The following is a 12666-nucleotide window of genomic DNA, read 5'->3' as shown; positions in this document are numbered from 1 at the left end:
CTTTTATATTCATATAACTAACTAGAAATAGTCATATATCCAAGTCCTATACAAATTTTCGTGTTAGATATCCGTTTGGCGGGCCCTTTTCCTATCATTTAAGTAAGCCTACAACTGGTTGTTAGTGATCAGTTTTCAATTTCCTGATATATTGCAATATGGTATCTTATGGAAGTTTCATCAGTGTATTTAAACAAGAGTTATCTGATCCTCCATTTGAGTATATGCATAGTTTACTAGGGCCATTGTGGCCAGTAGTTCAGTAATCCAATCCATCGGACTGTTGGCAGGCCCCATCATCCATCGACCACATCAATCTCCTTGATGGCAAAATCCTAACCTTTTGATTTGTGGGCTGTGAAAAAGACAGTCAAGAAGAGAAATGATTTCAGCAACAGTCCACATTCAGGGAAAATTTTGGATCGTGTTCCATCCCCGGTCATGCCCAACAGTCTATGGTCTCGATTATAGAACCATGGGCCCCACTTGTACAAACTGAAAGACCCAAGTATACCATGCAAATCATGACAGTTTTTTTCATTACAATACAATGTATTAAACACTACAATACAAACATTTGCCCAAAAAGCTCAGAAAAGTAGGATATTCTCAATGTACAAATTTCCAAGCTAACAATGTTAGGAAGTAAACTGGACAAATCTTAAATTTCGAAGCTAATAATGTAAGGAAGTAAACTGGACAAACCTTTCTTTTACATTTGAGCTTGTTACAATGACGGGAAAGCTGAAAGTGGTTTTTGTGTGGCCTATGTACATCCAAACATAATATCCTTCTATATGAGAAAATCCAAGAAATTCAAAATTTGATGTGTGAAAATCCACAAGAATCAGATCATGTAACCCGAAGTTGGGCAAGAAATGCAGCACAGATTTCAAGGAAGAGAAATGGTGATCCATTGACCCTCTGTAGATCGAGTAGATACTTCTTCTCCTCCTTAGTTTTGTAAAGCTGTACAACAAGATAGATTACATTAAGAACACCACTCAAAAAGGAAGAGAAATACTTTGATATTCTGGCAGAGTGAGATAGATGATAAGCAGGCACTTAGAAATTATACTTGGACACCACACATTTTTCATTCAAGTAATTCAAATTAAACCATTCAAATTATGTATAACAGTTTAGATGGACCACATACTAAAGATTTGTAGATATTTATTGGACAGTTAATAATGAAAAATATCCAATGATCTTTTTTCAACAAACAAGTGTCAACAATCAGAGGTTAGCCTTGTCCAACCAACCTGATATTTGCAAAGCTCCACAATTTAGTCTATTTAATTTGAGTAAATGAATGTCATGCATACCATTTCTAAGTGCCTGTGTATCAAGTGTCATGTGCAGCCAGAATATGAAATTTACTCCACAAAAGGGAATTCCTGGAAAATCGTCATTCAACAAAGACAAGAAGACTCATATTGCTTACTTTTCACTATGAAATTATCAGCTACTATAATAAGGGAAAGACTTAAAGAGTGAAGTATTTATTTTCTTAAGCTATATGCAACTCTATTCTTGTACAAATGAAAGGTATATCGAAACCACACATCTGGCTGCGCCCCCTACCTTGGATGGGCCATGATGAAAAAATAACACCACTCCTGCAAATCTATGCCATTTAATTGGAGGACTTTGAGTAAAGAAAATGGATGATTAGAAGAAATAAATAAAGTACCATTGATGATCAGTTGGGAAAAACCCTCCAGTGGAAGGGTTGGGTTGTCTGCAGTGTGATTTTCAGTCTATGCCCCTCCATGGTAAGGCCCACCAGAGGAATGGTTCAAATCTTGATACACAGAACCCATGCGGAAATAGAAATCGGTTTCCACTGACAAGACAATTGGGCTGTTTGGATACGTGACCTTGACACAGTAGTCATCGCTCTTATCCACGGTCAGATTTCTCAGGCACAAGAAATGAGGTAACTGCTGTCTAATGAATTCAAGAATTCCACTTGATACCCAAACACGACCCCATTTTCTAGGATCCTTATCCAATTTTCTACAATCAGCAGGAAATGACCATTGGATATTATTTTCTGTAGAAAACCCAGGGATTCCACATATCCAAACATGTGCAAGTGATAAACACCATCTGCTTTCCCTGAACTGATATTACTTTCTTTTTTGCTTTTTTGCTTTTTTCCTTTTTTCTTTTTTCTTTTTTTGAACTGATATTACTTTCACAATTGAGAGAGACTACCGAATCTTTTTGTAACTTTCTATATTTTGCAAGATTGGCAATAAATCATCAGTCACTGAAAAAGAACCATCCAAGTTGTTTACAAACAAAGTCATTCCAAAGAAGCTCAGGCACACTTTGGTCATTTTCAGCACAACCATCAAGCCAATGATGAAACTGAGCCATGAAGTAAGTAGCACCAGATTACCTGCATTTCAAACTTAACAGCATTATCTGATCCGCTGCCAACTCTGTCAGTTTCGACAATAGAAGGCCCGTCAGTAGAGAAGCCATTCATGCACAGAGTAGTATTGGGTGCATTTCCAGGATAGCTAGGAAAACTGGGTAACCACTTGCATTTCATGGTGTAATTTCCAATCTTTTTCCAGCACACATTCAACCTCTGGAGGGCTTTCAAAACCTCAGTCATTATCACGTGAGGTGGAGCTAAAGACTGTAAAAGTAAATACGGTCAGTAAAATATACAATCATTCATCAACACTTCTGCTAGACCCACAGGCACACCTCTATGGGCATGTGGCAAACTAGCATGTGTAGGACATCTGAGCTGTATAGATGACAGATAGATAGCAAAATGGAAAATGAGAAGTTCTGGTTTAATACAGTTATTAACTTCTTTTTTTTTTTTTTTTTTAAACAGTAAAAAAATGGCCATATATCCATGTGTGTGTATTATATATAAATAAGGTTAAAAGAGAAAACTTCAATTAAAAAATTAGACTTTCTATATGCATGAGCATAATGGATATAGGTAATTTAATCCTCATACAAATCGATCCATCTCTACAAAGAAAAAAAAAAATTCACCTCCACCAATTTCTATTTTCTAAGTCATACCCAAAGGTTGTTTTCTTTTTAACTTGTTTAATTCATTTTTGCCCCAAAAATCTTTTTTTTTTCTTTCCTATATTTCAAAATATAGGGAGTTTTAAGCACTTAATCAATTATATGAGGGTTTTTTTTTTTTTTTTGAAAAATATAGAGTTTTCCTACCTATGAGATGACTTGGCTAAAAATCCGGCGGGTCAACTGGGCAGCAAATGTATGAAAATGATGGTTGGTTTATAAGAACTCGCCTGATGGGGACATCACGCGCACACGCACGCCCCTACACACATATGCAAGGAGGAGGAGGGCCCCACTATCGATCTGGATAAATGACGACGTCCAGGGAGGGCCTCCTAGCTAGAGGATTGCGTTTTGGTCCCTTGGAGTGAACCCGATCGTCATGTGAATCCCATCATGGGTTCTCATGATCGTGGCCCACTATTCTAAACAATCTAGTACTTTGAGTTTTGGTTATTTTTGTATTAGGAACATCATGGACGGTTTAAATTGCTTTGATTAGTTGTTATTTATGGTTACTTCATTTCTAAGTAATAGGTTACGCACATGGCACGAGTTTTGGGTTATAAGATTTTATTATAAATAGACACCCATTGTAGTCTTTTTCTGATGGAAGATTGAATAAAATTTCTATGTTTTCCTGCTCCTTTCTGAGTTGTGGAAGCCTAATTGGGTACGAAACTCTCCCTTCTTCGAAGGGCTAACTACCGTGGTACGAAGCCACACCCATCCCGATTCGCCCCTACCTTCTACCATCCATATTCATCTTCTCCTACAGTCATTCCACTTGCAAATCCATCATTATTTTACAGTTATTCCTTCTCTACAGCAGATTTCCGGAATTTGGCCCTGTAGAAGGGCTGAAACTTCGGCGGAGCACCACGTACGGACCATACGTCGAATTGGGCCGAAACTTGGGGGGTTTGTAGCCCAGCCTTGGCCGACCAAACCCAAGGAGGGGTTTTCTGGGTTCTTGGGCCCCACGCACATGCGGACAGCCACCAGTGCACATGCGTCAGGCCTGGCCTGCTGTCCATAAGCGCGGGCTAGTGTCAGGTTCACTCTTTCCTCTATTTCACTCCTCTCTTACTTGGTTTCCCTAACCCTAACCCTAGATTATCTTAAATCCCAATTTTCACTCTTTCCTCTATTTCACTCCTCTCTTACTTGATTTTCCTAACCCTAACTCTAGATTATCTTAAATCCCAATTTTCACACCCTTTTCTTCAACCCTAGGGTTCCCTGAATTGAAATTTGTGAATCCCTTGAATTGGGGAAATATTTCTGTGCGTGTATAGCTGAATCTTCTCTCCTTTGAGCATTATTTGGTCTATAACTTTAATTGATCCAGCCCTGGCATGTGTAGGCCTGGACCCACATAGATTCCCTTTGTTGAGTGCTTGACTTTATGTGGAATGTGGAATTTTGTGAAATTGTTTCTAAACTAGTATGATCTAAAGCCTAGAATCTTGCATAGCATGTTTTAATTTTCATGCCCTGCATCATCGCCAAATTCTTTTGGACCGTCCATTGTTTCCTTACATGTGTGGCCTACCTGGTGATTTTTTACCGGCCAGATTACTGGGCTAGTTCATCAAGACAGCAATCCCTCCTGTTACATGGCCCAAGTGTCCTACACATGTTAGCCACATATAGAGTTTAAGATCATAAAGAAATGATTGTCATCGGAATGGAGTACAAATGAAATGACCTGAAGCCCAAGCGCCCACTTCCTTTCTACAGAAGGAAACTGCAACATTGGAGATATTTCTTTCGGATTCATATACTCATTTTGTTGCATACTGTGCACAGGGACTGAAGTTGTGGGACCAATGCAGTTCGAACTAGAATAAATGCTTCCCTGGAGAAACATTGATGGAGAAGAAATGATTGGTTAAACAGACTCAAAACACTTGAAGATTTATATATCCAACAAAGACTAAAATGCCAACTGCCTATCTCGTGACTGCAATTCAAGACATTGTAGTTGCAACATTAGCAAAAGCGAACGAAACTGTCGAGACGACAAGTGACGCAATTTGCAGGCCAAGGACCAGATGGTTAGAATGGTCAGAATGGGGTGAGGTTTTTGGGCTCATGGCCCATCCATGTCTAGATCACCAAACCATGTGCCCCTCTTGTAGAGACTCAAAAGGCCTGAGGATACTTTAAATATCCTTGGGTTCGAGCATTGAATTGTTCTTCTGAAGATATTGCCAACTACTAGAATGTCAACTAAGCATTTTGTAACTGCATTTGCAGATTTTTGAAATTGTAATGATATCAGAATTTAATGGAAACTGTCACAACAGTAGCAAGAACAATCTAAAACTTAATTTGCAAGCTTACACAAGAAAATTGAAGTTAATCAACAACAGGCAAGTTGGTTATGAAAGATAAGAAATGGTATTTGATTGACAGGTTAGAATTTTGAACCTTATTCCAATATTCATAGTAATGTGGGCTGAAGAATCACATTTGTTGTTGTGTGGCGGGTCCACATGAAGGTAGCAAAAGAGATGTGGGTTGAGAAACCAACAGCAGTGACCAAGAGCATTTTGGATGGTTGAGGGTGTTCTTATTTTGAATTCTGCTATTGAGAACTTATCATTTCTTCAAGGACCTGTTTGGATTTGCTGAATCGTAAACTGGGGAAACATTGTTTCCAAGCAACGCTGTTTACACAGAAACAACGTTTTCATTGTTTGTTTTTGTAAATTTCCTGGAAAGGACATGTCCATTTCCCTCTCTCCTAGTAAATGGAAAATGCTCCCTTTTCATTTCCTTGCCCATGCCTTCGTAACGTATCTTCTAAGAAATTGAGGGGAAGCAACCCATCTCTCTATGAAGTGCCCCACATGTTAGTCACATGTGCTGCTGAGTGCTGACCATCATCAAGTGCTCCCTATGTGCCACCATTCATCATTTAAGGGCCATACATGTGCCAATATGCCACATGTGCAACATGTGCACCATCAATCTTGAAGTGCCACCCATGTGCCAATGTTCGACATGTGCTACTAGCCACCTTTGAAGTGCTCCACATGTCAATAAGCCACATGTGCACTATCGTCTACAAGCCCCAAATGTGCCATCATCCATCTTCACGCGTTCCACATGTGTCACCATTCTTTTTCGAGTGCCTCACACATGCACATGTGCCACAGTCCATCTTCAACACCACACACGGTACCTTCCCTCTCCAAGTAAATTTTCCATGAAAAATTCCATTTTTACAAACAACATATTTGTAAATGGTGAAATTCTCAAGAAAATCCTGTTCAAAAACAATCAGAGGAAACTACTTTTTCTTTCCCACAATTTCCTAGAAATGTTGTTACATGGGAACATTATTTCCTCAATTCCTTTTCCACGAATCCAAACAGGGGAATTGATATCTACACCCACCCACTTTCATACACACACCCTTTACTTTTCTATTTCTAGTACGACATAGCAAGTCATGTACTCACAGAGGCTTCTCCTGGATCAGCTCCGAGATGATCATTGGAAACACGAAATTGTTGGTCACACAGCAATTGATATGTCACCGTTGCCTGAAAATGTCATGAGATCAGCTTCGCTGCCCTAATTCTTACGCTAGCAAAAAATTACAATGTCCCGATGCACCCAGTCCTTACAAGTGGGGCCCCTTGGTTCTAATCATCTGTTGAAATAAAATGCCATAGATCAGGATTTATCTTGACTCTTGATGTGTTGGTTGCCCATGGATGGGGATTCTCCAAATCTACTGGATCAGAACATTCTAGCCATCTGATCTTTGGCCTTTCATCTGGACAGTTGTATTGTTTTCTTAACTATTTTCTTCTAGGCCACCAATCGAAGGGTTAGTATCTTTCAAGTTGGGAGAATATGGGCGATCCCCCCACGGCGGGGCACATCATATCAACAGTCTAGATTACTGAAACATGGACCACACTTGTATGAAGTGGTGCATAAGGACCCAGAAGACATCATAATGCATTGGGAGCCTTTTTAAGTCCTCTAGCAAGGAGAGCTGAACCAAAGGGGGCTAAGAAAACCTCATTCTGAATTTTATTCTGAAGACACTCAATCACTTCATAGCGGTTGAACCCAATTTTAACCACCTCATCAAGTATTCCCTCGTCAATCTGATAATAAATAGAGGTAAACAAGGAAGCTATTTAGCAAATAATAACATAGTCATGACCAAGTGGCGAACAAAGAGCCTTGCTAAGCGCACAAGCGTATGCAATAAAGCTCGTGTACACACCACACATGTGCCAACATGGCACATAGGTGCCAGATCTAGTCCATCCATCAGGTTGGTCCTACCTTCTATGTATTTTCCCAAAAATAAATCTGGTCAACACAGCATGTGGGTCCCAATATTTGAAACAGGTGGATGGATTAGAAAACCTCAGCCAAGTTTTTCAGAGCTGTATATCTGTTTTGCAAAATGTGGCCCACCTGACCAGTGGATCAACCTGATTCTTGGGCCAGGGCATCAATATAGTGGTTCCTTTCTGATAGATTAATTGGACCTCAGACCTATCATGCCATGTGTACATGAGCTTTATTGCCCACACATATGCACTTAGCAAAGCTCAACAAAGATATATAAGTAAAGGGAAATTCAAAATAAAAAAGCAATGTCCATAAATAATTGGATGCAGAAAAAAAATCTGCACTGCAATTAGACTTTATTCAAAAATTTTGGAAGAGATTCAGGATTGTTAAGAAAGAAAGAAAAATCTAATTTTTTTTTTTCACAAGTGCTTTTCTTTTTTCTTTTTTCTTTTCTTTTTTCTTTTTTGACTTTTCATAAACTATAGAATCATTCATGAATAAGTTGTGAATTAATCAATCATCATTGTATCCTTGTCCCAGCTTTTAGGAATCCTCTTCCGCCAATCATTCAGATCAAATGCCCTATCTTCGCTCAAAAAACCCGCAGTTGGTATTGGATTATGACCCCACTAGATTTTTAAAGAACATCTTCCTCCAAAATACAAGATCCAAGTCCATGCAAGTACAAAGATCAAACCACTGTTCTTCAAAAGCCATGATATTAGTGTCAAGATCATCATCTCGTAAAGGCTTTATTGCCCTTATGAGATGAAATTACAGCATTCAGGGTATAGACTCATTGAGCAAAAGATGTATGCTTTGATCTCCAAAAGAAACGGAGTCTGATGTGAACCAATGCAAGCATGTGAGTATATATGCCTATGAATATAATTCCATTGGGAATGAAATACTCGACGTAGCTAACTCCAATTGCTGAAGAATAAATAAAAAGGAATGACTCATGGAAAGGTTGGACCACTCTTTCTATTACGATTACTGATGCAAACTCACTACAAGGTGACCATCTCAGTCACCTATCACTAAGCCTAAACCCCTCTACATAGATACTAGTCAGGTTGGAGCATATCCAAACGGTCTAGTACAATCCAAACAATTGATGGAGCATAGCCAACATTTAAACATAGTAAATCCAAACGGTCTAGTACAGCCAAGCAAATCCAAACAGTCTAGTACATCAATCCAGACCATCCAAATCATGGGCCTGTTTTGCATGGAGCATAGCCAAAATTTATACTGATCAGATGATCTTATTTATTTGGTGTTGACCATTGAATTTGGACCACTGTCCATTTTATTTTAACTGACCATTTGAAGGCTAAAACTTGATGTTTCTTAATTAGTGTGATTTTCAAGGTAGGCTTCATCCACAATGGGACCTCCAAATTGGAAGGTCTGGATTAGTGCCACATGTGTGGTGGATGAGTTGCCACCATTTGGGAAGTTACAATGTACACACATCAGAGGGTAGCCCATGTTACATAATGCATCAAGTGGTAAGAAAGTGTAGTACCTGTTTCACTCTTTGCAACACATCTATTGCAGGAACAGCTAAGTAGCCGGGAAGATGATGTTGGAACCATGGATGTTGACGAATCTCAGGAATTGTCATTCGCTTAATTGGATCCACAACAAGGATCCGGGTGATCAAATCACTTGCTCCAACAGACAAATGGCTAGGAAGGGTGCATTTTCCACTCTGATGACAAAGAAGGTAACAAGCATATAAAACAACTTGCATCTAAAAATACTGCATGTATTAACAATTTGGGATTTGTACAAGGAGCCTCTTCAGCATTGATAATTTTACTAGACAACACCTTGACTTTTTTTAAAGTACCATAGAATTCTTTTTACGAGTAAAATGACTAAAATGCCCTCATCTATTATTTTTCTTAAGAGGGTGGTAGAGTCAAGGCGTTTTGTAGCCCATCCAACAGGTGTAACCCGCCATTCTGATCATATGAACCAAAAATCATCCAACCATCAAGTAGGCCCACACCATAGAAAAGAATGTACACCACCCAAAACCCTCCAAATTTACGTGTGGCCCACCTGATGATTAGAGTGTCCCAATTATTGGTTCATATGGACATCATGGTTGGATGCAAATGTTGGACGGGTTGGCTGTCATAAACATGCCACACCAGCCCCACAATGCTTGACATGTAAGTCGTTTCACTCAACAAAAAGCACCTTTTCGTATTCTACGAAAGTGTAGACATTATTTGCTAAAATCAGAACTGTCGGGGAATTCTGCGTTAAAAACCCCTACTCAATATATATGCTCTGCTAAGCCTACAGAGAACTCCCATACAGCCACACCTGTCGACCTCAACCGCATAAGGGACATCCTATCCAGGCATTAGATGGTCCTCACCTTGTAACCACTCATCAGGTGGGCCTTTCGTGTAGATTAAATATGGACCTCTCACAATATATTTTTCTCAAACTATCCATTCATTTTACATATTTATGCCCCACCTGATAACTTGAACGACCACATGAGTTGGGCCAAGACATGTAAGGGCTCAATTTATGCATGGCTCAAATCTCCCACATGTAAACACATGTGCATATAGAGGTGTGGGTTCAACAAAATTTCTGTCACATTTACCCAAAGAAGGAAAGCCTGGAAGAGAAATTCTTTGGCATTTACCATACCTTTATCTTCTGGTACAAAAGTGGAAAATTGTCAGCATCAAAAGGGAGTCTTCCACAAAGAAGAGCATATAAGATGACACCACAGCTCCAGATATCAACCTCAGGGCCGGCATATAACTGACCGGAAATGACCTGTACAAGAATCATTCGAACATGAACATGTAAAGCAAGACTCTGCATCAACCACCTTAAATAGACATTCCAAATCATCGTGTATTGTGTACCTCAGGAGCAGCATAGTTTGGGCTTCCACAGCTTGTCTTGAGGAAATGACCATCACGCATGACATTGCTGAGGCCGAAATCCGCAATCTTGACATTTCGTTTGGAATCCAAAAGCAGATTCTCTGGCTTGAGGTCTCGATGAACCACCATGTTGAGATGGCAGAATTCAACACCACATATAATCTATTTTAAAACACGAGAACACCACACTTGATGTAATGGAAGCTGATAGAAAATACATTCTTCAGAAACCAAAAAACTCTACTCAAATTGAAGTCCAGCTGGGTTGGGTCAACTTGAAGACTTGAACGAGTCTTTATTTTACTCAACGCGGTATTTAATAATTAAATAGGAATACATTTGTGTTACCCAAAAATTATACAAATTGTTTGTATAATATAAAAGAGGATTCATGACCAGGTGCGTTAGTAAGTTTGTTTTTTTCTCATCATGACGTTAAGGGTTCGAAACTCCCCAAAACTATTTTTTATTTAAAAATTCTGCTCAACCTGACCGAGTCAGGATCAGGTCAATACCAAAAGCGAGTTTATCAATGGCTCAGCTCAAAATCTCAGTGAGTCAAGTTGTCTCAGCTGAGTTTCAAGTCGAGTCATCGAGTTTTAGAACTATAGTGAGAATACGAAGAAAGCAATATTGGACTCAAGAAAACCAATTCAAATCTACATTCCAAGTGGAGAGCGACTGAAAGTTTGTTATATATCCTGATTCCTGAAGTTTAGCATAGAGAAGAATCACATTGACAGAGCCAAGGATCGAGTTGATTATCCTCGACCAGAAAATATGCAATTGCTCTTGGGTTCTTCAGTTTAGAACTGGGGTCCATTGTTTGGTGGTGTGGAGAATTATCTGACGGGCCCCACAATGGATGGACCATGCCAGAAAAACCTCATAGACTCGAAAGTCCTAGTTGTACAAACTTTAGTACTCTCGGAGTTGTATTTCTTTCTCAACCGCGTTGTAGTCCATCAACTGTTGTTCCGTACGTACGACTTTCCCATTAAGACTTTTGGTGCATGGTCCATCCATAGTGGACCCATTAGATCAATGGTCTGGATCAATGAACAATGGTTCCCACCCTTACAAACTAAAGGATCCGGGGATAATAAGCCATGTAATTCCTATTGAGCCCACATCCAAGAAGATGGATAAGAAGCCTTTTTTTTCCTTAAAGGAAACAGGAAAACTTCAGTCTTTTGCACAAGAGAAGTCTCTTAGGTTTTAACTACCTGTTGAAAGAAACAGCGGGCTTCTGCCTCCTCGAGTCTACCCTTCTCGGTGATGTGATAGAATAGTTCCCCACAATTCATATACTCCATTACAACATAAATGTTCGACCGAGTCTCTATAACCTCATAAAGGCGAATGATGTGAGGATGTGCAAATAACCTCAGTATCTTGATCTCCCGCATCACTGAAAAGAAGGAAAAGAAATAATTACATCAAGAAACTATCTTGCCATAAAACCACTTGTATGTTCCAAAGAACACATGTCACAGCATACGAAGAACTTATCATTGGGCCAGCTTGTATAAGTGGAGCCCATGGTTCAGTTGATTCAGAACATCACAGATGGGTGACAGCATGGATGGACCATGCTCCAAAACTCTCGTACATTAGAAGATCCTAGTTATCCAATCTTTGGCTTTTTCAGTTGAATGTGGAGCATTGTTTGTATTTATTAACTGTCCATTTATAGGGCCACTGATCAAAGGGCTAGGATTGTCCCATGGGGATACTTTGGGGCAGTGCCAACATCAGATCAAAGGCCCAGATGGCTGATCCATGGGCCTCACTTGTACAAACTAAAGACCAAGTGAAACTAACAATTTGCTTTATGCAAAAGAGTACATGAGAAACTATGCATATTGATCCCCTTAATATGTTGACTATCTAGCACCATCCAATCTTATTGAGCTTACCTTTTTCTCTTTCAGCATCATTTAACACTTGACGATTGAGGATCTTAACAGCAACTTTATGCCCAGTCAATACATGCTGTGCAAGCTTCACTTTACCAAATGATCCAATGCCGAGGGTCTTCCCCAGTCTATAGTATGGTGAGATTTTTTCATAACATCCGCTGCCTCTTGTACTTGGCTTTTCCATTTAGAAGCTGTTGAAAGCACACATTGAGGATCTTAACAGCAACTCATGGTAGTAAACAAAATTACAAAGCAGATGATAACAGACACAATTGGCAGTTCCACACTTCTTTTTTCTATTAAGCGTATTTGATATAATAAGTTTTAACTTTGGTTTTACCTCCATAAAGTATTAAAACTATGGAAAACAGTGTGTTCCCATTCAGACACACAAAGATGGCTTTCCATAATATCTT

At 39.3% G+C, this 12666-nt stretch overlaps 1 protein-coding gene across 5 annotated transcripts; it reads right to left on the bottom strand.

Moving 5' to 3' along the window:
- Positions 1 to 638: 638 nt before the first annotated feature.
- On the bottom strand, positions 639 to 12434 carry LOC131250943 (SNF1-related protein kinase catalytic subunit alpha KIN10-like). 5 transcript variants are annotated; one of them, XM_058251360.1, is made up of 10 exons: positions 12248 to 12434; positions 11555 to 11739; positions 10308 to 10490; positions 10084 to 10215; positions 8933 to 9118; positions 7113 to 7202; positions 6543 to 6626; positions 4781 to 4930; positions 2411 to 2656; positions 639 to 969 (listed from the first exon to the last, which is right to left on the bottom strand). In XM_058251360.1, the coding sequence occupies exons 1-10, from the start codon at positions 12432 to 12434 to the stop codon at positions 853 to 855; spliced, it is 1560 nt and encodes a 519-aa protein (XP_058107343.1). In that variant the 3' UTR covers positions 639 to 852. The 5 variants fall into 5 exon arrangements, with proteins under 5 accessions (XP_058107343.1, XP_058107346.1, XP_058107344.1 ...); XM_058251364.1 differs by lacking the exon at positions 639 to 969 and adding an exon at positions 4625 to 4681 and having other exon boundaries at positions 2521 to 2656; XM_058251363.1 differs by lacking the exon at positions 2411 to 2656.
- Between the last annotated feature and the right edge of the window lie 232 nt (positions 12435 to 12666).

Source organism: Magnolia sinica, chromosome 7 (assembly GCF_029962835.1).
Source record: "Magnolia sinica isolate HGM2019 chromosome 7, MsV1, whole genome shotgun sequence".
NCBI classification, from domain to species: domain Eukaryota; kingdom Viridiplantae; phylum Streptophyta; class Magnoliopsida; order Magnoliales; family Magnoliaceae; genus Magnolia; species Magnolia sinica.
Note: the sequence above shows the minus strand (reverse complement) of the source record. Positions and strands in the feature narration are given on the sequence as shown.